The following is a 25,637-nucleotide window of genomic DNA, read 5'->3' on the forward strand; positions in this document are numbered from 1 at the left end:
CACAGACTGGGGGAAAGCAAGCCCCAACACCTGAGAACTTAAACACTCACTACCCAAAAGGGAAAAAAGTTAACAATGGGCAGCACACAGAAACAGACATTTCTCAAAAGAAGACACTCAGGTGACACACAGGTATATGAAACAATGTTTCACACCATCAACCATCAGGAAATTCACGTCAAAACCTCAGTCAGTGTGGCTTCCGTCAAAGGCCAGGAGAACAGGGCTGGAGAGAAGACGAACCTGCACACTGCCGTCAGGGATGGGAGTTACGCACAGGCATCGTGGCAGACACTAGACCGACCTGACCCAGCAATCCCAATCCCATATACACATTCCAAGGGGGCCTCAAAGAGACGCCTGCAATCCCATCACGGAGACGCCATGCTCAGTAGCCACGCAGTAAAAACAGTAAACGGGTCCACGCATCAAGGAATAATGAAACGGTGCATGGACACGAAGAGACACAGTGCAACCGCAAGAAGGAACGGAGTCCTATCCTTTGCAGCTCCACAGATGGGGTGGGATAATTATGTAAGTGAATAAACACCCAGAGCAGAGAGTGCCAGATGACCTCCCCCAGATGTGGAAGTCAAACAGCTGATGGTAACAGAACAGCCTGAGCACGCAGCAGCAGGCAGGGGCGGGGGAAGGATGGGCGGTGGGCAGTGCTCAGAGAGCTGGGTCAAGTTCCGCTGTGCCCGGACGGTGAGTGGGGCGGTGGCCATGATCAACACTGAACGTTATAAAGAAAGAAGGGGCTTTGAAAGCTTTCACCATGAAGAAGTAATAAATGTTGAGGAGTAAGCATGTTTAACCTGATTTAAACTGTGCAGTGCATATATGTACCCAAATCAAGACATTATTACTCTATGAATATCTATAATTTTTATGTTCAAAGTATTACACTGTGTCCTGCTTAGAGGGCTCCTTCACAAGTCTTTGATAATCTAGAGAATTTTAAGAAACTATAAAAATACAAACAAGTTTATATCAGAAAAGAATCAGCAGCCAACATTGTTAAAGTAGTCGCTAGCCTTTAGACCAGTGGTTCTCAACTTATGGGTCGCGACCCTCTTGTCAAACCTCTATCTCCAAAAATATTCATGATTCTTAAGTCACAAATACAGTTACGAAGTAGTAACAAAACTAATTGTATGGTCAGGGGTCGCCACAACATGAGGAACTGAATTGAAGGGTCGCGGCATTAGGGAGGTTGAGAACCACTGCTCTAGACTCTCGGGAACCAACCGCCACACCTCACTGTCCAGTTCTCCAATGGCACCACAAAGGACAGACACTAACTGGTATGCTCCTGTCGACCGTCCTTCAAGTCCCAGTGTCTACCCGTCAGTCCCAACCTGTGCCATAGCTTCTTCTTTCCAATCTGCGTATCGAGCACTTTTCCACTCCAAGTGAATACTTGGTCTTAGAAGCCAGACCATTTCCAAGGCATTTTCATTCTTGGCTAGTCTGAACCTAAGCAGGAAAGGTCAGCCAGGGACTCCACAACCGAGGAACCTCAGAAGGAATTTAACGCCTGCCTATGGAGAGGATCTCAGGGCCAGGAAAAGCAACAACCCACTGTGCTGCCAGCCTGCAGGGGGTGCTGGGAAGTATGGCAGAGTTTCCCGCCAGCAGATCGTCTATGCGGGCACAGCAAAGTATGTGGTTACTGTGGTCAGAGGACATGGCCAGTAGCTCAGCTCTACCAAGTTGTATGGAATGATAGTGCCCAGACCTCTGCCCTTCTTTGGCCCTGGGCCCATTCCTGTACGTTGGTGGTATTGGCCCAGAGCTTTCTGTCATGCCCTGGTTAACCCAACTGGCACAGCAAAATATAACCAACCCTGTGACTTAGTGTATACAGCAAACAACATGTGAATTTGTTGCTTTAATAGAGCATGTTAATGGAAGACCGCATGCCAAAGTGGTTGGCAAAGCGAACATTCTAAATGGGAAGGGTTGTCCATCTTCCTAGGCAGTGTTTACCACTTAAGATGATACAAAGAACCCCAAATAAACACACAGATGCATCTAACATTCTAATAAGCCACCGACATGGGATGTTTTTCAGCTTCTAAAAAAGCCTCACAGGGAGCAAATGTGGACTCTCATAAAAAAGGAATCAAACCAACTTGGCGAGACCCAGCTAGGTCCAGTTTCTTCCTTCCCTATTTCAATAATCACATAAAATCAAAATTCTGTACATTAGTGTGGTACTTATATGAAGAGAAAAGCAACACATTTAGTTCTGACCTAAATTCTTAGACAGGCAGACTTCTCCATGTAACTCCAAATGAATACATATTTATATACTCAAAGTGGAACTGGTCACTGCTGCCCCATGCTTGCTTTTTTTTTTTTTTTTTTTTTTTTTGGTTTTTAGAGACAAGTTTTCTCTGTGTAGCTTTTGGAGCCTATCCTGGAACTCACTCTGTAGACCTGGCTGGGCTTGAAATCACAGAGATCCACTTGCCTCTGCCTCCTGAGGGCTGGGATTAAAGGTGTGCACCACCACCACCTGGCCTGCACGCTAATTTTAATGAACATTTACTATGTGCATCTGGGAACATACTTGTCCCATGATGGAAAGCCCCACACCAAGGGGACTCAGTTCGATGGAGAGCATCCTCCAGACAGGAGCAGACTTTGTCCACCATCCCACCACTGGTGCTGAACTCCACACCCGGCTTCTTATAGGCACTTAATCACCGGAGAAAAGAGTCTGAGTTTAGAAAAAAGGCTTAGTTCAGAGTAAGGATTAAAAACCAAAGTGTTTGAAAACAAAGTGTCCTCTAAGTCCTAGGCTGAGCTCCTTTCTTTCTTCAGCCTGGTCATGTCCTGTGCAGAAGACCTTAGGATGGGTGGGGTACATACGGCACATGCTTTTATATAATGTTAGCATACGGCATGCTAAGCAAACAGTTCCATACACAGGCACTGATTTCTAAGGTTTACTTTCTACAAATACCAAGCGCTGCATATTCAGTAACCAGCTATTCAACTAATGCTTGGAGAGCATGACTGTTCTGTTCTCAGAGTCATGAGGAAGAAAATAAAGCCAGACACAAAATAAATCCTCACTGTTAGAACAGTGGGGGTGGGGAGGGGTCAAAATTCTAATTTTCTCCTTAAAAGTGTTTCTTAGAAGTTGTGGCTAGAAAACAAACATCCTAAAAACATACATGGCTTTAATGATATTTTAAACTTAAGACTCTCTGCATGTAAAGGAACAGATACATAAAATACTTTAAACCTGAACAACAAATAGTTTCTGATATAGTAGGAAGTTACCCCTGTTTACTTCGTCTTAAAGTATTAAGACTATAGGTTGTTTTTGAAATGTTAACTTGAAAATAAAATAACTTGCGGCCCAGGAGGTAGTTCATGCCTGTAATCCTAGCACTTAGGAGGCTGGGGATTGCCAATGTGTTTGAGACCAGCCTGGAATATATACAGTGCCAGGCCAGCCTGGAATATATACAGAGTGCCAGGTCAGCCTGGAATATATACAGTGCCAGGTCAGCCTGGAATATATACAGAGTGCCAGGCCAGCCTGGAATATATACAGTGCCAGGCCAGCCTGGAATATATACAGAGTGCCAGGTCAGCCTGGAATATATACAGAGTGCCAGGTCAGCTCGGAATATATACAGAGTGCCAGGTCAGCCTGAGCCCCAGTGAGACTGTCTAAAATCAAATTAAAAAAAAAAAAAAAAAAATTCTGCAAGTAGTTGAAAAACTGAGACTTTTATAAAAACCATATGAATTACAAACTAGAAATGAGATCACAGCTTGTCATGTATACCTTTGACATCCTGAGCCTCACGAAGGAGGTCGGTAACCTCTCTCTCCGCCTCCTTCAGTCTATCCTCAAAGGCTTGGTCCGTCACCATCTCGTCCCCAGTGCCGAGGTTTGCTATGAGGCTCTCTAACTCCTGGAGTTTCACTCGGTGCTCAGCGACCTAGGAAGGACGAAAAGAAACTCAGTGGTGTGTGCTGCGGGAGGCACGGGGAGCAAGAAGTGGGGAGACTGTGCCCCTCACAGAGACTCGACTGACAGATCCGCAGCTCCGGCCTCCCCCGTGAGCATCACTTAGACCTCTGCCAGGCACCTCAACCCGATCTCCAGAACCTCTTCTCCCTGGGGACCCCGTAAACACATCTCCAGCAACGTTAAGCAAAGACCCCAAGGCCCAAGGCCCATTCTTGAGTCTTCTTTCCTCCCCTGCTCTCTACCACACATATTTATCTCATCCATTCAAAGGCTTTCCCTTCATCCCACCCCTAATGATCATTCTTCATGTGGTAGTCAGGACACTCTTAAAATACACCTGGACTTCTGTACATTTCCACTGCCCGTGGGAATAATTCCTAAACTCTTCACTTACTGTTGACATGGTCCTATATAACCGGCCACCAACAAAGTTCCTCCACAGGGCAGGGTCCAGGCAGCTTCCAGGTTCCAGGCCTTTGCCTACATCTCCTCCTCACGTGGCTCCCTCCTCCTCACCCTTCAGATCTCACTTCGCAGGAGTTTCCTTACAGAGGCCTTACACGGTTTCTCATCTTTCCCTATTCTTTCAGCCACGTATCTCAGGTGCTGTCTTATGTACGTACGTACATACATACGTATGTACTTCTGGTCATCCCCCTAACTAGTCTGTATGCCTCTGAGAAGAGACCAGATCGAACGTGTTCACTTCTTCTCTGGAGCCTGGAGTGTATTGAGTTTCCACTTCATGTCTGCTGAACAGATGAGAAATAGCAAGCGAATTAATGCACTTCGGCTTACCTTATCCTTCACCAGCCGGTAACAGGCTGGACACTCCTGGCAGCCAGGCCAAGACCGATTGTAGAAATAGTTCTCCTCACATTGGTCACAGCGATTCCCCACAAAGCCTTCCCTGCATTCACAACGGCCATCGTCTTTACACTGGAGCGAAAGGGATCCTTCGTGATGACAGTCACAAGCTACAGATCGAGAAGACAGTTCTCATTTTAACTGGTTCTATCATCAGTCTAAGAACTTGAAAAAATTCATGTATGGGATTTTAGATGGCTAAGTCCATTTAGCAGAGAAGACAGACATTTTTAGTTGTAAAGTAAAACACACAGTGTAGGGCACACTGTGTGTGGTGTATGTGTTCATATGTGCGCACACATGCATGCATGTGCCTACAGAGGCCAGAGGTCACCACTGGGTATCTAGCCTCCTCTATCGCTTTATGCCTTATTCTTGTTGATTTTTATGTTTTTGTTTTGTTTTGTTTTGTTTTTTTTGAGACAGGGTCTCATTGTGTAGCCCTGGCTGGCCTGGAACTCACTCTGTAGACCAGGCTGGCTTCAAACTCACAAGAGATCTGCCTGCCTTTGCTTCCCGAGTGCTGGGATTAAAGGTGTGCATCACTGTGCCCAGCTCTCAACAACAGGTAAGACTGGCTGGCTAATGAGCTCCAAGGATCTACATATCTCAGCACTGGCATTACAGACATAAGCCTCCATTTTCATATGGGTGCTGGGGGTCTGAACTCAGTTCCTGTGCTCATATGGCACGCACTTTATCCACTGGGTCACCTCTATCCCCTTGGAGCACATTTCATGTGGCATAGTAATTACAGAATTACCAGGCATTGTGGAGAATGTGCCTCTGGGAGGTGAAGGAAGGGAGAGTGAGTGGAGCCTGGGTTCCACAGGGAAGGAAATACACACACACACACACACACACACACACTCACACACACACACACACAGAGAGAGAGAGAGAGAGAGAGAGAGAGAGAGAGAGAGAGAGAGAGAGAGAGAGAGAGAGAGAGAGGGCTTATTAAACTAAGTAGTACTCTTTTTCATATGCTTCAGGAATTCCTAAGTTCATCTTTCCACTGCTTCAATTTCTCTAAGAAGTAAGAAAACCCAAATGCCAACACTTGTCTTGCATTACTTTACAGTTTGTTTTCTCACTTTGTTGTCTGAGCTGAGTCAATGACTTATGCTACATTCCACAGGAGAAATGAAGAAATTCAGAAAACAAGAACCCAAACTGTTCTGATTTCCAGGCAAGTATTTATGCCAAGGAGAAGCAGATGTTTATAGACAACGAAACCAAAAAGGCCCCATGGGTAAAGAGTAACCACAGTAAGTCAACAAACACTGAACAGAACCCATCACTGTTTCCTTATCTGCAATGATAATGTGATCAATAAACAAGTCTCATCAAGCAGAGTGGGCAAGCTTAGTACTCAAAGGGAATTTTTTTTTTCTTAGAAAATAAGATGATGGCTGGGTGGTGGTGGTGGTGGTGCATGCCTTTAATTCCAGAACTCAGAAGGCAGAGCCAGGTGGATCTCTGGGAGTTTGAGGCCAGCCTGAGCTACAGAGCGAGATCCAGGACAGGCACCAAAGCAACAGAGAAACCCTGTCTTGAAAAACCAAAAAGGAAAAAAAAAAGAAAAAAGAAAAGAGAACAAGATGTATTATTAAAACACACACACACACACAGTGACATCAACAAGGCACAAAGGAACCAGAAAAAGCCTTGATTTCCAGAGTTTTCTAATATGGCCACACAGAGGCCATTGGGGTTCTTTCTGCGTTTAAGGCACTAACTGGCGTTGGGAGACAGTGCACTGCAAACTACCCTGTCTTACGTTTGCAGCCTTCGGGTCCAAATCCGAAGTGGTTGGGCTCACAGCGCTCACAGTGCTGACCGGTGATGCCAGGCTGGCACTCACACTGACCAGTGCGGATGTCACACTGCCCATTGGTGGAACCCAAAGCGTGGCAGTCACACCTGAAAAGAAGCACAAGACATTTCTAAGGTAAGAAGAACAGACTGCAAGCAACATCCTCTATCAAAAGGCAGCGTGTTAAGGACTGTTAGGCGGAATGTTAAGTCGGAAGGTTCCAGCACTTTCTGTGAGTGCTTTTCAGGGCTCTTTGTCAAGCCTCAGCTGGACCAGCAGTCTCCATTCTGAAACCCTCCCAGCACTGACCAAGAGCTGGGCAGAGACTCCCAGGCCGCAGCCCTGGTGCATCTGTCTCAGAAGGAACCTTGCAATCTGCAGTTGAAATGTTTGACACACCAGGGCTGCCACTGTGCTGCCTCTTCTGTGCCTGAAATCCCCTCATGGGGTGCCTTTCCTATTCGAGACCCTGAAAACAATTCCCGAACACCATCAAGCCAGCCCCTAGCTGGACGCGGAGGAACTCCTGACACAGGCAGCAGAGAGCACCCCCTCCAAAGGCTCCCCAGCCTCACCTCTCACAGCCTCGGCCACTGTGCAGGTTGTAGAAGCCAGGGTCGCAGGCCCCACAGTCCCGGCCCGACACGTGAGGCAGACACTCGCACTGCCCGGTCACGGGGTTGCAGCTGCTTTGCTGGTGCGCTGTGCCGTAGGGATTGCAGGCGCAGGCTGGGATGGGGGGACAGAGAGAACAACATCAAATCACCAGAGAGAACGCGAGGACAGGCTCTTCAGGCCTGCACTGTCGAGTATGGAAGCCGCCCAGGCACACACAGGGTGTCTGTCTGATCTGAACAAAAACGTGCCAGCAGTGGAAACCCACACTGACTTTGCTGGTGTATGGTGGAAAAAGAACACCTACTTCATTAAGAGTTTTTAACTAATTATTAGTCGAAGCAATAAAATGTTGGATATATTAAATTAAACACAATATATTAAAATGGAAATTTCCCTGTTTCTTTCACACTTTTAATGAGGTATCTAGCCATCTTAAATCGTGCACGTGGTTCACACTGCATTTTCACAGGCCAGTTCTGCATTTGCACAAATTTCTGTAAGTGCTGAAAGAGACCCAGGATGGATGTGCACACCAGGGCGTAGGGTGGCCGCCTCTGGCCGGCAGCTGACCTTTGCACTTGTCTGCCGGGTTGGGAGCCAGGGGATTGCCGAAAAAGCCCTCTTTGCAGCGGTCACAGTAGAAGCCGGCCGTGTTGTAGATGCACTTGAGACACTCCCCCGTCAGGCGGTTGCAGTTGCCCACGGCATTGGGGTCTATGTTGTCGTTGCATTGGCATGGGCGGCACAGTCGCACGGGCCCATTGCTGCCCAGGGGGTCTCCAAAGTAGCCGTCATCGCAGAGCTCACACCGCTTGCCTGGGAATGAGAGAATCCGGGGTTGGGGAAGAGAGGCCCGGGCCCTCCTGCTGTGGGTGACCAATGGGTCCATCCTGTCTCCTCTGACCATCGGAGACAAGTGGAGACCCAGCTGGGCTCTGGCCCTGGGCCAGACTGAAGGAGTGGCCTTGACACACTCCCTCCGTAGGGTGGTCCCTGATCTGCCCACCCCATTTCAAGTTCTCTGACAACCGAGATCACGTGTTAAGATTCTGGGTAAATGGGAGGCTCGGGGCTCACCAGCCCCTGCATTCCACAGAATAGAATATCCACACAGGCTGTGGCTGAACTTGAGAAGGTCAAAGCACTACTTTTGATGCTTTAAGTTTTCCAGGGTGAGCAGGGTCTCTCTTAGCTCATAAAAGGCACACACCATCCCTAGTCAGCACTGTGAGCCAGTGTAAACCAGGGAGCTCTAGGAGAGAATTAGGCAGAAGACAGTAGCGCCCACTGTCTGCTGGGAGTTAAGGCGGAGAGAGGGTCTAATGACCGGCAGGAAGAAGGTGGGGCCAGGCTCTCCCCACCACGTTCACTGCTCTTCTCCATCCTTTTCCACGTGTGGTCACTGTCAGCCCAAGACGGGCTCTTGCTATCTATGCAGCCAACAGGGCCTACACAGGAGCCTCCACTTCTCGAGAATTCGGTCTGTCTGTTCACTAAACAACTGTTTGTGAGCATCTGCACTCTTCTAGGTTGCGTGAGGTGGATGTGGTCTCCGCTCCCATGACGCTTCAGCGGCGGTCAGGAAGGACCAGCACAGACATGCACATAAGACTGCAAACGGGGCAAGACACTAAACCAAACAGTGACGGCTGAAAGGACAGGGAAGGTGGAGGACACTTTAAATCGGGGGAGACACGAGGACGAGAATTCACAGACAGAGAAGTGGCAGGAAAAGACCCACGGGAACACTTGAACAAGGCCACACACGGACGCACCAGTCCAGGTCAGACCAGGGTGGCAGAAGAAATCTGGATTTAAATTGAAGTGCTGTAACTAGAGAGTTCTTCTTTCTTTTACTTCACTTTGACTTGTTTGTGTGCACACAGGCCATGGCATGACCACTGAGGTCAGAGGACAATTAGTGAGAGCTGGCTCTCTTTCGGCTCTGTGCCATCCAGGGACTTGAACTCAGGTCTTGAGGCTTAAGAGCAAGTGCTTTCCCCACCGACCATCTGAACCCTGGGGAGGTCTTAAGTGCTATAATCTCAGAGTGTGGTAACAGCACCCGGGAGGCTGAACCAGGAAGATCACAAATTTGAGGTCAGCCTGGACTACATAGTAAGATGGCTCAGAAGAAAAAAAAAATACTAATAAAGTGATGTAATCTGATTATATTGTAATAGAATTGTTCTGGCCCCCATGTGAAGAACCGATCTTAGGCAAGCAGGTGAATCAGGGAGACCCACGGGAGAGAACTCAGCTGAGAGGCCTCGGTGGCTAGAATCCAGAAGGCAGCAGTCAAGAAGAGGAGAGCTTGTTTCTAAGAACCAAAAGAGTGGTGGCGCACGCCTTTAATCCCAGCACTTGGGAGGCAGAGGCAGGCGGATCTCTGTGAGTTCAAGGCCAGCCTGGACTACCAAGTGAGTTCCAGGAAAGGCGCAAAGCTACACAAGAGAAACCCTGTCTCGAAAAACCAAAAAAAAAAAAAATAAATAAAAAAAATAAAAAAATAAAAAAAAAAAGAACCAAAAGAAAGACTCATCAAGCGTAAGCCCGAGGATTTTGCTTCAACAGGCAGGCCGTGGTAGTCTGCAGACCATAGAAAGGGAGAGGGTTAGAACTGGGGAAGGGGAAGAAGTCAAACACGGATTGAGTTGAGGCTGTAGCTATGTGGATCTGGAATGAAGTAGAAGTAATTAGCACCTTCAATGAGCGTGGCCCCAGGAGTTTACTGACCGGGCTGTGATACAAGGCTAGGCAGAGATGGGGAATCGCAGGACCAAGTGTGACAGGCAGACTCTGTAACCTGTGCTCCAGGCTGCATGGAGGGAGCAGTTACCAGATCATAAGATTGTAAGAGCTGTTAGGGGTCACCAACCCCATCAAAATGGGCCCTGGAATAAATACTCTGTCTTCCTCCTCCTCCTCCTCTTCTCTGATTTCAGGTGTATCGACTCCGGAGGAGGAGGCTGGATCCGATGCGGTCTCATGGGTTAGGAAAAGGTGGAGAGCAGACGTGAAGGGTGAAAAGAAAGTCTCCAGCCCTTCACCAGGTGGGAAGGAAAGGAACAGAGGGATGTTGCTCAGGAGAGGGTGCCCGGGGCTGAGGACACAGATTTCGTAATCCCAGGCAGAGGCCTGAAGAGATCTGATCACCTAAGGGAGCAGTGGGGATCAAATTCGGATGAAAATCCCCAGCTGGAATAAAGGGGTGATCACACGGTAAAAGAGAACAGAGAAGGAGACCAAGGGGTGGCAGGTCTGACTACAGGGGGCCGGCGGCCAGCACTGTCCACACGGCCACGACACTGACCGCCCGCCACTAGGCCTGACAAACAGAAGCTGGAAACATGGGTGAGGTGGGGCAGAGGGGAGGAACAGAGGCAGGAGGGTGGAGATGAGGGGCCCTCCTGGCCCTGCTGTGGGCAGCCACCAGACTCCCTCGGAGCCACCTCCACGTGAGCACAAGGACGGCATCCCAGCTACGATGTCTCATCTGATAAGGCAGCTATTCCACACGTGACCTATACTTCAAAAGCTTGAGACTGATTTCATAGCAAACTAGCACAGAGACACAAGGCAGCCTGCCTTAAACTCATTCCCAAATACAATTCGCTTTCATTTGAAAGTCTAGGATCAAGTTTCAAATCCTGCAGTCCTTATTCGGCTTTGAGCAAGCGAGTAACACATTGTTTCAGCCCTGGTTTTGTTTTCCTGCCCTTCACAGCAAAGACAAGGTAAGCCAAGGGGGCGTGGTCTGCCAGCAAGCGGCAACCCTCATGGTCACAGCCCTCATAGCCCGCTGTGACCACCTAGGACTGACCTCATTTTATGTCCTTTGGAAAAAGAATGGAATGGGTAGAATGGGAAGAGAGGTCTACCCAAAGCTCTGGGGGGGCGGAAAAATTCCCAGCTTGATGTAACTGACTTTGAAATACTGAAAGGGTGATTTAGAGGAAGAATTTTAAAATTGCTATTTCACACTGACAGTTCCAGACAAGCCTGCACTGAAAGCCCAGTTTGGGTTCTCACTTGATGAGAGATTATGGTCTGGTGACAGTTCTCTTTGGAGTCACAAGGCCTGGGCTGCAGCCGCAGCTCACCCGTGTCTCGCTCCCCCCCCCCCCCCCCACACACACGCACGCACGCACGCACGTCACAGCAAACAACAGCAGCCGGCCCCTCTCAGGGCTGTGAGGCCGGCTGAGGCAGGCTGTGCAAACACCAACAAGCACACAGAGCACAGAGGAGGGGAGCCAGGCGGACTCACCCGCGGTGCCAGTCGGACAGTGGGTGCACACCACTTCCTTTGTCTTGGGGACAATGGCACAACTTGAGCCACCAGGACAGGGACAAGGCTGGCAGTCAGAGGAGGTGCCCAGGGTGGAGTCTCCATAGTACCCGTCGCTACACTTCTCACAGTGGGGGCCGTCGGTGTTGTCTCTGCAGTTACAGACACCTATTTGGGGAGCAGATCAGAGCGAGTCAGGAGGGATGGGAAGAGTGAGTCGGTCAACGAGCGTCGCTCCTAACGGCAAACGGAGCCGCGGCCTTCTCACCTGTCTCAGGGTCGCAGGTCTCACTGTGTCCATTGCAGGTACAGAGCACACACGGACTGTAAGGTCCAAGGCTCGGGGTTTCTCTTCGGTAGCCCGAGACGCACATCTCACAGAACTGCCCTCCGTACCCCACCGGGCAGGTGCAGGACTCCACCCAAGTGGCAGGAACTCCGGGCCCAGGTCGGGCGCTTGCCAAGGTGACATCATCCAAATATCCAGCGCCTGTTTGCGGTATAGAAAAGAGAATCATTGAAGTGCCTTCCAGTGTCCAAAAGCTCACGAAGAGGCAGTAAAACTTAAGAGTAGCCAGAGCCAAGGGTCCGGATAAAACTGACATTACCTGAAGTCATTCACCAGGAGGGATAACCAGAAAACAGCATTTAAGACAACCATGTGGTGCTGGATGCTAAGCGCGTGCATACACACACACACACACACACACACACACACACACACACACACACACACACACACACACACACACACACACAATGTCCTTCCACTTCCATAAAGACAAAGAAAGTTTATACTGAGCTAGACAGTGGTCCATGCAATCCGGAAGAACCAGCGGCAAGGTTCTAAGGATGCAAAAGTGAGCCTTGGAGACACCACCATGTTTCCCTTTCATTTCTAGTCTACTGGAGTCCTTTGCAGTCTTTTGCTTAAAGTGCATTCCTCCCATGTTCTGGAGCATTACTTGCTGTTTATATAATTCATGTGGAAATTGACCACCTAGGCCAAAGGATACTTCGATTACTGGCTTGGATGCAGCTTTTAATATGTTTATGGTTTTTGCCAGTCAGCTTACAAGTTATGATGTGCTTCCAATCTCTAAACATTCTTACATCTCCCTGGCCTAAAAATACTCGTTCTTAAATCTTGCTCCTACTCCCAAGTGATAACTCATCTCTTTTCCTCTCTTTCTGCCAAACTTGAAGAGAATATTCTTTATTTTACCTTCTCACATTCAAAATTACTTTTCAGAGAGCCCGGTGATCTTACTCAGCTTCATCCCTGAGCCAAAGTTAGACGCCTCACCAGCGACTCCTCAAGCCCACCTAAAACCCAGCGGTGTTCTTGTCCTAGACCTGCAGTTACTTTTCCTTCTCCAAATTCTTTTCCTCCCCTGGGCTTCAGGGCACAGACCTCAACTGTGTTTCCAGGATCCCATCCCCTCTCTCTGTTTTCTGCCATAGTTCCAAGTTTAAAAGTAAATGCCCAAAATGTAGACACAATCTACATTTGTAATCCAAACCTCTTCCAAGGGCCCAGATCCATATTAGTGATCACTTATAAAACATTTCTATATGGACATTCATGAGAGAGCTCAAAAACAAGCAAACTCAAGACATCCAAGCTATAGCCTTCACCTCACCAGAGGGGGGAAGCCCTCATTAATAAGTTCTTGGAGGCATACTTTTAAACCCTTGTTTACATAACATTAAAGCAAATGTTCATTAGGTAATATATAATTTCTCATAATTTAGCCAATAGTTCAAATCACTTGATAATTACATGGCAGTAAATAACAAGAAATGAAGGTTAACCAAGTTAGACCAGTAGTTATAATAGAGACTTTTTAAGAAAATCTATACACAATGGCTTATTAATTATCAAATAACACTGTCACTAATTTTAGTGAATGTTCTCCAGATCCTTGAAGACAGTTGCAAAGTGCATTTTAATACACAGGTGACAGCAGTGTGGGTCAGTGTGAATGTATCAGAACAGGACCTTTCTTTACCACACATCTTTCTACCTCGTCACCTTCTTAATTAAGTCCTAAATGACATCACAACTTACTCCTCTCACTGTAGGTGCCACGGATCTTGATAGAGGTCAAGTTGTTTAGGAGCTTCTGAAATTCAAAGGGGGAGAGAGTGGGCCTCCAAGGGTAATCTGTTGCTTCATGGAGCCTGGAGAGACAGAACGGGCACATAACCTCTGTAAGGAAGGGTAATCTGCGGGGGGCTGCTCACTGCTCACTGATGCCCCCACGGGCATTACCGACACACTAACCAAGTGAGAGAGCAGCGCCAGTTTCTCAGTGCAGCTAGAAAAGGGAAGGACAAAAGCAGGCTCATCTCAATAGCCCAAAGGGGTTTTTACAGAGAATTTCCATATGTAAGCCAGGCGGGCCTTGAGCTCTCGGCAACCCTCTTGCCTCAGCCTCCACTGGTCTAGAACAATTGGTATGAGCTGCCACAGCTAGCCCAGAAGTTTTTCTTTAACACACACCTTGAGGCCAGATCAACTCAGACAAACGAAACAACAAAAACCCACTTTCTCTTTCTCGGCTGATCAGGTCTGGCTGAGAGAGAGAGAACACCGTCTCACCTGAAGATGTACTTCACAGTGGTCTCGCTAGGATAGGAATTGCCCTGAGCAATCAAGGGCACAGATACTCTCAAGCCAGCTCCCTCAAGCACGAGATCTTCTGCAGAGAGGCGAGTGTCCCGTCTGTCCACTCGGAAGGAGAAGGAGAGGTTCTGTCCGTAACTCAGAAGCTGGTTGCCCAGGAACTTGGCTGAAAGGCAGATAGCAGGCTGGGTCAGAATGGGAGACCGTGACCCAGAGAAGCACTCAGAAAGCCACGTTGCTTTCCAGCCTCACTTACCAGGGGCGATGAAGTACCTAGGAAAATAACTATCGGAGATCACGGCAACATCCTGTCTGTCTGAGGACCACTCAAGAGACGCCTCCGAGCCATCCCTCTGCTCCACACGCCACCCATCCTCATCTGCAGGTAGCGAATGTAGACACAGGCATGTTTACATGACAAACATCCTAGATGAAGGCCCACAAGATGTGAGACTGCACCTCATATGGAGAAAAATCAATAAAAAAAATCTGACCCTACAATAGAACCTATAAACTATCACCTGGAAGATACATTTTGCTGTATTTTTTTTTAAGATTTATTTATTTATTATGTATACAGCATGTATGACTGCAGGCCAGAAGAGGGCACATTTCAGATGGTTGTGAGCCACCATGTGGTTGCTGGGAATTGAACTCAGGACCTCTGGAAGAGCAGCCAGTGCTCCCAACCTCTGAGCCATCTCTCCAGCCCCACATTTTGCCGTATTTTTTACGGAACATTTTTAGTCAATTCTCTAAAACTGTATGTATGTTTCATTAAAGAGTCACACAAGGAAAAAAAACATGCATATTTAATAACATCAAATATTCCTAGTATCAAAAACCCTCCCTAGCTACTGATTCCAAAAATACCCTTGTAAGAGTGGTCTCAGGGCTCTGGAGGCTTACTGTGAAGCTGTGAGTAAGGGCTGCATTACCGATCTGAAAGGTGGAGGAGATGTCATAAACACTGTAGCCAACAGCATTTGTGCACACAGAAGAATGCCCAAAGCAGAAGCAGGGTGTGCAACCCTTAGGGTTAGATGATTCCAGATTAAAAAATCCAGGCTTGCATCTGAAAGAGATAGGGCGGCAGCGTCAGTCACCGTTTCCACTGGAAACCTGGTCCCATGAGAACAGCCAGGGAAGGATGGAGCTACCTCTCACAGCTGAAGCCTTCCACGTTGTCTTTGCAAACACACCTTCCTGTTTCCACATTACACTCGTCCGTGCTGCCGGAAGGGTTACAGGAGCATGGCCTGTTTGATGGGATGGAGCACAAGAATGAAAAGAAAGAGGGAAGAAATCCTTCCTCAAAGCCGACTGCTTTACAGTAGATTTTACACACAAGTCATCTCCAAAGGACAAAGTGAACTCCTGTTACTTTTATATTCAGATTTGGTTTCAGTCAAGAACACTCATCACCACTGAGGAAACCTAATATTGTGCACACTCACTTAAACTACTCAAAACACTCTCTGGACTCTCCACAACCCCCGGGCATCTTCACGGTGGTCCAGAAGCTCACTGACCATCACTGCTGGGCAAGTGTCCCCACTGTTATTACCACTGTCCTGTGAAGATTCCGGACCAGTCTCTGATTCTAAAAACATTTACCTGCACCCTGCCTCCGTGAGGGAATGGAATCCGGGCTGGCAACGGTCACACTTGTCGCCCATCACCCCCGGCTTACAGCTGCATCTGCCGTAACTGTCACACTGTGTGCTGAGAGAACCTGGAATGTAACGAGTTCATGTTCAACTCCACATCTGGAGAGAGGGGTAAGCAAAATCCACGTCAAAAGAAACACAAGCAGATGCTAAAAAGCAATGCCCGATGACCAGTGTGTAATCTCTGGACGATCAGAGAAAATAAGGACCAAATTCCAAACTAGAACGCTTTGTAAATCATAGCTTTGTAAGCCGTAAGAGTTTAGCTTTCCAGGCACACTCTCAGGTAGATCTACCCACCGCTCTTGAACAAAACTGATACAGTGTACATAAGGCCATGAGACATTCCTTAAGATTCTCATCTAGAACATCATTATACATAAGCACAAACAACAAAATATTAGCATAACACACTCTCTCTCTCTCTCTCTCTCACACACACACACACACACACACACACACACAAAAAAAAAAAAAAAAAAAAAAACCCAGGAGACCAAATGCTGTGTATCTCTAAACACACACTAACATGCTGTACACAGCTCAGCCCTCTAAGATTAGACTAAACAAAATCATTAACAAGGGGAAGCCTTCCTCAGTCAAAGTTCAGATGGTCTCTATGGCCCAGCTGCCAATTATTTACAGAACCACTACTTCTTTTATACACACTAGAAAATTATCTGAAAGTTCAACTTCGTTAGAGTCAAGGAGAGGCGTGGAGGCACAACAAGACGTTTCTAAGCTAGAACAGCATGCATGCTGACGCACTGGACTGTGCACATGCTCAGAATGCAAAGCTCATTTTCTGGGTTCAGGAGACTCCTGCATCATCTCACTCCATCCAGGGCAACGGAGCCTTCCTGTCACTTACCAACAGGACTGCAGTGGCATGGAGAGCAGGCTTCGGTGTTCCCAAGGCGGAAGAAGTTTTCTCGGCACCTCTCACACTTGGCACCGTCTGTGTTATCCCGGCAGTTGGTACAGTGGCCACCATGTCCAGTTGAACGGTACAGCTCAGGGTCAAAGTAGCATTCCTGGGATCGGCCATTGCAGTCACAGGCTGTGGGTCAAATACACAAGTTACGTCCCATCAGAGCTGTACACCTTTAAAAAGAAAATGTATGTGTGTTTCTGTGTGAGAGAATCCCGTGTATGGGGACGCCTGCAGGAGTCAAAAGAGGGTGTCAGATGTCCTGGAGCTGGAGTTAGGGGCAACTGTCAGCCACCCAACGTGGGTGCTTTATTGGGAAATGAACTCTGGAAGAGGAGTGAGTGTTCTTAACCTCTGATTCATCAGGATAGCCTCCAAGATCTGTATACCATTAAGAAAGCATTTTAAAAGACTCCAAGAAGCCGGGTAGTGGTGGCACACGCCTTTAATCCCAGCACTCGGGAGGCAGAGGCAGGCAGATCTCTGTAAGTTCGAGGCCAGCCTGGGCTACCAAGTGAGTTCCAGGAAAGGCGCAAAGCTACACAGAGAAACCCTGTCTCGAAAAGCAAAACAAAACAAAACAAAAAAAGACTCCAAGAAAACCAAACCACAATTCCCCGCATCTCTGTGACAGGCGGTACAGAACAACCCCAGGCATACTGTTTATAGAAAACCAGTTTAGATAGCCTTATCATCACTTTACTAAAAAATATCCATGCTTAGAGAAAAAGGGTACCATAAGCATAAGAACTATACTCAGAGAAGAATCTGCCTCCCAGTAGTTGTTCATACGTAAGAGCCAAGACAAATAATCCTTCTTGTAACTGTTACTTGAGACAGGATTTCACTATGTAGTGTTGGCTGGTCTGGAACTCACTATGCAGACCTAGCCTTGGAGTCAGAGATCTGCCTGTCTCTACCTCTCCAGTGCTGGGATAACAGCGTGTACCCCACACCAATTTTTCCAATCCTTATCCTTAAGTTGTAGTACTGACAGCAAAAAGAAGGCACGAACTTATCATGCAGCTTTTAACATTTTGCCTCAGCAATCTGAACACATTAAGATGCTGTCAAAGGGTTAGATTACTCTGTCCAGACGAGGGAACTCGAGACATGTAGGTTTAAATTAGCATGTCTGGTGATGGAAGCAGAATTACAGGGAGATCCAGACCCTTCAGATCCATCTGCTGCAGAACCACAGGTCCAACTGCATCATCTGTTAAAACCATACTTTAAGAATAAGCAACCATCCAGGCATGGAGCACAGCTTTAACCCCAGCACTCAGAAGGCAACTCTATGAGTCTCAGGCTGGCCTGGTCTCCACAGTGAGTTCCAGGCCAGGGCTACAGAGTGACATCAGGTCTCCAAAATAAACAAATATCTGTAGTCACAGAGTCTTTACTTCTGCTTATCGTAAGATGATTTTCTCAGACTTAACCTGTCCAAAACATATATAAGCTCTTGGCTATCACATAAAAACAAAATTTGGCTTGGTTTATGCTAGAGCTATCAAATATTTTAAGAAAAAATATTTGAATATATATTCTTTTTCTATACAATAAAGGCTACTATAGAATTATAACAGAAAACATTTTTAGGAACTTGAACTGCTGGCCCCAAGACTTAGAATTTTATGAAGCCATTTTTTGGTGCCTACCCCTTTCAGTAGTTGTTGCATAGTGCCCCCCCCCCTTTTTTAGCTATTCCTCTTACCCCACGTTGCCCTACATCACCCTGCAATCAATCCAGCCTTCCTGAGAAGTGGGCTAGTGCTGAGATCATGAAGCAGAAGAGTTCCCATGCCCACTGCCTCCCAACCCAGAGCTACAGCATGGGCTGTGCCTCTCCCACCAACAGCTGGGATGACAGAAGACAGCGGGATTTTTCTCTTGTCTAGCCCCAGTATCCCAACTGTCCTGTTGCAGTTACATCAGCCAGAGATTTCACTCTGAAGGGCAAGTGCTGAGGAGACTGTGGAGAAAGGTGAGTTCCTCATCAAAGCCCATTAGCTGCAAGAGCCGCTTCATTTCCTAATGGTGAGCAGTATTTTGTTTGTTCTTATTTCCTGGGTAAACTAGCAATATGACCTCCATATGCACATAACTACAAATGCACGTGTGTTTAGATGACATTTTAGGAGTACTTCATTTCTCTTATGCCAGTGCCCACCTTACAACATCCAATTACATCAGTGTGGCAATGGGATTAAAGGAGCTCATTGGATGCTTTGAAATGCTAGAGGAGGCTATAAAGTTTATCAGCAGCTCCAGGATTTGTTGAGAGAAAGGAAAGATGCATAATAAATTCTGCTCAAGGCGGCTCAATGAAAACAGTCGTAAGTGAGAAGGTAGTTCCTTTCTCAGGGTGCTGTGATAATGCTGCACGTTCCAAGTGTCCCTTTTCTTATTCCTTTTATTCCCCACACTGATGAAAGACATAAGAACATTGACGTTGCTTTAAAGTTCGTTCATATTAAGTCTTGGCAAATCATGACTCTATGCTTTCTCTCCTGAGTTCCCCTCTCAGTCTGTTCAGAATGAGCCATGAGCTTATGAAGGCTAAACATGTGTTAATGTCTTCATTTTGACCTTTGCTAGGTCCCCAGACTTACCCCTTCTCCCAAAGCCACCCAGATTTCCCTGCAGTGGTTGGGAACGTCCTTCCTACTGTTCTCTTTCAAGAAAGGAAAAATGATTTTGAGAGTTAACTCTGACACACGCTAACCAAGCTGGCTGCTTGGGCGAATGAATACTGACGAAAAGAACATGGTTGTACTCTGTGCCTGGAGTCACACAGCCACAGAGTCCATCAACTGTCAATACAGAGTATGGGGGTGCAGGGAGTAATGTCTGTCCTTAACATATGTACAGACTTTTCTTTATTGTCCCCGTGCCCCAAAGGAGGACAACTATTCCCATGACATTTGCACTGTATGCCGGATTAGCAGCCTACAGATGACTAGCATGAAGAGGGGTGGATGGTCACATACAAATGCTATGCCATCTTATAAAGCGAGTTTGAACATCCATGAACTTTGGTGTGCAAGGAAGGTTCTGGAACCCATTTCCCATGGATACTGAGGGAGGGTTGATTTTAAAGGGCCACGGTGACTACAGAGGTCACATTTAAGAGGTGCCACATTGACCCAGTATTTGAATCTAAGCAAACTCCTTGGTTCTACTTCCTAGCTGATGTTCATGAAGGAAACAAAACCAGCTGGGTTTATTCACAACCAGCTTCTTTTGTCCATCATTCTCCTCGGATGGAGTACAGTTTAGTTCCCTGCTCTGCAGGAGCAGTGACTTTCCATTGGTGAGGAAGGCACCCATCCCTTGGGCAGAGGACGCCAGTGGCACTCACGCAGGCATTCGCTGGCGCTCTCCGCCGTGGCCCTCCTCCACGGCCGGTCATTGAAGAAAGGCAGGCACTTTTCACAGTCCACTCCGTAGGTGTTGTGTTTGCAATTGCACACCAGCCTGTCAAATTCATTCTTTACGCACTCGCTGGCATGTCCATTACACTTACACCTGGAGAGGAAAGAGAAGGCGTGGTCAGGAACGGAACCACTGTGAGGGCCTAGAAACAGAGCAGAGGGAGTGATACAGAAAACCAAAAGCAATGTAAGGAGTCTTTGAATGTTACCATTCAAAACCATACACTGAGGAACTTAGCCAGGATAGGTTGAAACACACACACACACACACACACACACACACACACACACACACACACACCGAAAAACCCCAGGATGGAACATTAACTACACAGAAGAAAGCCCCTAATAGTTCCCAAGAACACCGGCAGGATGTTTCCTGAAGTGTAGAGCGTCAGGAAACAGCAGAAGACAATGGCTAAGACTAGCATGAAGTCTGACACCAGGCCACCTGGGTTGGGAACCCTTCCCACCACTTAGAGTGTGCCTGAACCTCACCTGCAAAACAGACCATGATAAAGCCTCTCAGAGTCACTGGGAACTGCTCAATCTCTGCATACAGGACTGAACAGAACACAGTTAATACACAGGCAATAATTCACCCTCATGATTAATGCTTCCCACTGAAGGAACTGAGACACTGACTTTGATACCTAGTTCCCCATAGATGTCCAGTAGACAGATTAGTCCCTTGGGCTCTCTGGGGGCGAGGGCCGCCGAAGGCTCCCCTAGATGAAGGTATGGTAATGAACTCAGGATCCAAGGAAACACAGAGATGTGAGTGTGGCTGAGCAGAGGCAGTCCTCTCACTTGCTTCCTTAAAGACAGCAATCCCATGGCTTCAGGCACTCATCCGAAAGTGCCTGTGCATGCTGAACTCATCTTCAGTGTGCAGAGGAGTCTCACTTTAGAACCCCGTTCCCTCCTTCTCCAAGGCCCCTGCCCTTGGTGGTCGTATAAACTTAAAGGTCTCCCATAACCTAAAACTCTGCATGTCTATGACTAAGTGCATCATCTCCTCCAGGGTGGCCCATTTTCTAAATTTAGTAATGGTACCACTCTTCTCCTGATCATTAGCCTAAAGAGCTGGTAATTTCCCTTTCACGGTAAAATGCATCTTTGCATCCCTTTTGATGTGTAAGCAGCCTAATGTCAGGCGTCTGTTGTTCAATATCCAGATTACACAGCATCAAAGCAGGAATGGAAACTCCATCAACCACAGTGTATCTTTACTCTGTTTGCACACTCACCTGAAACATCTTTCTGAATTGATTCTGCAGGTCAGCATATAAAGGAATGGACTCCTGGCGGCTCCATAACTATGCACCACTGTACTCGCTCTCGCCATGCATCATCTTCCTAACCCAGTTATGATATTATAGCCTTACTCCAAACACTCTCCAACCTCTCACTGGTTGCATTTCAAACCAATCTCACCAAGCATGCCAGGAACACCAGGTACAAAAATAATTTTTCTGCTCTAGAGATCTCATGGGCTAATCCAAGGGGAAAAGTCCGTGATTCTCAGCCTGTCATCTCTGGCCATAAATCCATCTTTCTGGTTTACAGTTCTGCAGAGGTTTTATTCCCATCAAGCAGGATTACACTCTCTGAACTTCTGCTGATACATATCCACCCTCCTGCGCTCAATCCATACATCTTCCCTCTTTACCCAAATCCTACCCGTCCTTTAACACCCATCCAGGTCCGACCTGTTTCTTGATTCATGACGTTTTTGTTTAGAATACATGGTTGCACTAGCACAAGCTGAGCACCCCTCCCTAAGTGCTTGGGAATGGAAGTTTTGGGATTCTGGGTCTTTTTCAAAAGCAGACTGCTATATCTTGGGAGGGAAACCAACAACAGCCAGGGGACCAGCATCTTCACTGTCTAATTGTGATGTCACCTGAGCACAGAAAATTTCAAGTTTTGTGTGCAGTTAGTTTTTCTATCGACTTGGCATAAGCCTGGGGCATCTGGGAAGAGGGACCCTCACATGAGACAGTCTCTCCATCAGACTGACCTGTGGGTATTTCTTGATTTATGATTGATGGCTGATGGGGGAGGGCCCAGTCACTGTAGGCAGTGGTATCTCTGCAAAGGTGGTCCCGGACTGTAAGAAAGCAGGCTGAGCAAGCCATGGGCAATTACCTAGTGAACATCACTCTTCCATGGCCTAGGTTCAGTTCCTGCCTCCAGGCTCCTGCCTTGCTGGAATGTCTGCTCGGACTTCCCTCACTGATAGACTGTGATCTGAGAGTTGTTAAGATAAATAAGCCTTTTCCTCTCCCAACTTGCTTTTGGTCATGGTGTTCATCACAAAAACAGAGAGCCAACTAGAACATCTTGAGTTTGTGGATTAGGGATGCTCAACCTACATTTGAATTTTTATATATTAACAAATTGCTCTTAACTCATTTGTAAGATCCTAGGTCAGGGCTTCTCCCTTAGGCAACAGCTCTGCGGAATCTCTTACTGGATTAATAGTAATAGATTACTGTACTTAAATGGTCAATGAGTGTGGACTTAATAAGGTTTGAGAAAACCCAATTGCTTAGCTTCCAGAATAAGAAGATCTGATAAGAAAAAAATCCTACATAGTAGCTTGTCTTTCCAGATCCACATGGTCCCTAAATGCTAATAAAGTCATAAAGAGTTCTACATCAAAGTTCCAATCATAGTTCACTCACCTGCCGCCCACAGCGAAGTCTGAGATTGCATAATAATAGGACTTGAGAACTTTGGGGTCATTAAACACTTCATCTCCAAAAGTGTTGAGGCGATTGAGTGTTACTCTGATGTCAGTAGCAGTTACCCACTCCTGCAGAAAGGAAACAAACACACACATAAAGAGAAGCAGAAGGGCTGAAGATGAGAAACACATTTGATAAAATCTTCCAAAGAGTCCAGATGCCAACCTAGACGTCTTTGGCTAAATCAGTGAACTACTGAACTACAAACTTCAGTTCCCCATAGGCTCCTCCTTGGCTCTTCCACAGGTAACAGCCACGTCACCACTGGTGAGTTTCCATAGGTGAGGGCCCTGCTGGCTTCTTCCTCAGGTGACTGACTGAAACACACACCTAAAGCCCAGCGAGCGAGCGGCAGAACTCTCCTACTGCCCGCTCCCTTCTCGGTCTACAGTGAAACTCAGCCAGCAGTGCCAGCTCAGATCACACACGCACGCCACACTCATTCTAGCCCACGTGTCCCCTTGCACACTTTGTCCCGTCTAGTTCTGGCTCCTAGGCCTGAACGGCACTGGTGTAGACCTAACCAGTAGAGACCTAACCACAAGGTAACGTGTGCGTGCACTGACCCGAGCCAACCACATGCAGCTGTGTGGGTCGTCACCTTTGCTACAACATCACCTCTGTTAGGTCTTCCCTGGACAATCTTAAAATTATCCCACTCCATTGACTTATGTCGTCCATCTCACACTGCCTCCAATACCCGGATAAAGTTAACAGAAGGGTAGGCAATCTGTGTCCATTCTGCTCAGTGCAGCATCCCTCAGGCTTGGCACAGAGTGAGCGAATCCACGTGTGATCAAGTTGAAAGGTGTATCATACAGAGCAACGGGAACCAAGGCTGCACCACTACCCTGCGTTTGCTGTTATCTAAGCCTTTATTATATAAATATAATATTATAATAAATGCCGTTTCACTGAGCTGACTTTATCAGATGCTCACATGTGTAGCATGCTGCTGTCATAATGATCCCAATGACCCAGCCTGCCACACCCTGTGCAGTTTCCTTCTATGCTGACTCTAGTTTTGGCAGAGGGGACATCAGTCAGTATGACACACACAGAGGCTCGATAAGGACTATTCATGTTCTGGGACTTGCCCTCACTGTGGAAATGCCCGGTCTGGTCTCCTGAACATGGAAGACCCCGGGGGAAAAGAAAGACTCGGCCCTCAGTTGACCTGCCTGGTGAAGGAGCCCAGACCAAAGACAGCACTTCTCCTCCAGTCCAGGGAACTGACTTAGGGATTAAGAGTCAGAATCACCCTCACCTCTGTAACAAGCGGGGGTGGGGGTGGGGGGCTGACAGCGCATCTACCCTTCCAGAGGCTCTCAGACCAGCAGGCTCACTCCTGATAAAGCTGCGCTGCCTTAAGCTATGCCAAACACCTGGCAATAGAGAGAGCTCATAAAAAACTAATCTCCATGAAGCTTCAGTATAATTAGAAAGAAGAAGATGACTTCACCGTATCCAATCTTGGAACTCAATAACAACTCCCACTCACGGCCACAATGGCAGGAATCTGTTAGTTGTCCATAACGCAAATAGCTAAACACCTTCTCCAGGCTTCATCTTTACCACAGCTCCCCTCTACAAAGGAGATGGAAAGCTCACGGGGTGCCACTAAGGCATCATGAATATCTAGACTGAACAGAATCTGAATCTCAGCTCTGCCACTTAAAACTGCGAGGTGGGACAATTTACGCCCTTTCTGAGCTCTGACTCCTCATCTGTAAAAAGGAAGATAATAAAAACAGCCAACTTACAGAGTTACAAGAGCTAAAAGACTTAATACATGTAGACATCAGAATGCTGCTCAGTCATCTACGGCTGAGAACATGCTTGCTTCGTTACAGCACAATTAAGTGTATAACAGAGGCTAAGAACTACAAACCAATTCAGGCTGGTACTCAGCCAGTGGAGCCGGAGACCTTCCCTCCTCCATCTGGGAGAAAGCAGTTTACTCTTATCAGCTAGAAGTCAAAGCTAAATCTGCTCACCCGACTTGGCCCCAAGCTATGAGAGCCAGAGCTGTTATATCCAGACACACATAATTAAAGCTCCTGCACAATGAAACGAACTCACCAAATTTATTCAGAAGACCAAAGCGTTCTTACCAGAGTCTCACTAGTTTCTATGACAAAGAGCAGCTAACAGCAGAATCCCTGCTGGGGAGCTGCTCCAGACAGGCTGAGGGCATGCAGCAAGGGGAGCTGCTCCAGACAGGCTGAGGGCATGCAGCCTGGGGAGCTGCTCCAGACAGACAGGCTGAGGGCATGCAGCCTGGGGAGCTGCTCCAGACAGGCTGAGGGCATGCAGCAAGAGGAGCTGCTCCAGACAGGCTGAGGGCATGCAGCCTGGGGAGCTGCTCCAGACGGGCTGAGGGCATGCAGCAAGAGGAGCTGCTCCAGACGGGCTGAGGGCATGCAGCCTGGGGAGCTGCTCCAGACAGGCTGAGGGCATGCAGCCTGGGGAGCTGCTCCAGACAGGCTGAGGGCATGCAGCCTGGGGAGCTGCTCCAGACAGGCTGAGGGCATGCAGCCTAGGGAGCTGCTCCAGACGGGCTGAGGGCATGCAGCCTGGGGAGCTGCTCCAGACAGGCTGAGGGCATGCAGCCTAGGGAGCTGC

General features: G+C 47.6%; 1 protein-coding gene across 1 annotated transcript in view; it reads right to left on the reverse strand.

Annotated features, from left to right (window-relative positions):
- Window positions 1-25,637, reverse strand: part of Lamc1 (laminin subunit gamma 1) — a 123,017-nt gene that overhangs the window by 18,308 nt on the left and 79,072 nt on the right. Inside the window, exons 3-18 of the mRNA XM_006979923.4 lie at window positions 22,950-23,080; window positions 20,187-20,353; window positions 16,766-16,954; window positions 15,842-15,959; window positions 15,385-15,483; window positions 15,163-15,299; window positions 14,481-14,603; window positions 14,201-14,390; window positions 13,667-13,779; window positions 11,864-12,085; window positions 11,575-11,763; window positions 7,875-8,120; window positions 7,262-7,415; window positions 6,651-6,793; window positions 4,799-4,977; window positions 3,812-3,968 (exon numbers count right to left, since the gene is read on the reverse strand). Coding sequence (XP_006979985.1) covers window positions 3,812-3,968; window positions 4,799-4,977; window positions 6,651-6,793; window positions 7,262-7,415; window positions 7,875-8,120; window positions 11,575-11,763; window positions 11,864-12,085; window positions 13,667-13,779; window positions 14,201-14,390; window positions 14,481-14,603; window positions 15,163-15,299; window positions 15,385-15,483; window positions 15,842-15,959; window positions 16,766-16,954; window positions 20,187-20,353; window positions 22,950-23,080 — 2,557 coding nt within the window. The remainder of the gene's footprint in view (window positions 1-3,811; window positions 3,969-4,798; window positions 4,978-6,650; window positions 6,794-7,261; window positions 7,416-7,874; window positions 8,121-11,574; window positions 11,764-11,863; window positions 12,086-13,666; window positions 13,780-14,200; window positions 14,391-14,480; window positions 14,604-15,162; window positions 15,300-15,384; window positions 15,484-15,841; window positions 15,960-16,765; window positions 16,955-20,186; window positions 20,354-22,949; window positions 23,081-25,637) is intronic.

This window comes from Peromyscus maniculatus, chromosome 11 (genome assembly GCF_049852395.1).
Source record: "Peromyscus maniculatus bairdii isolate BWxNUB_F1_BW_parent chromosome 11, HU_Pman_BW_mat_3.1, whole genome shotgun sequence".
NCBI classification, from domain to species: domain Eukaryota; kingdom Metazoa; phylum Chordata; class Mammalia; order Rodentia; family Cricetidae; genus Peromyscus; species Peromyscus maniculatus.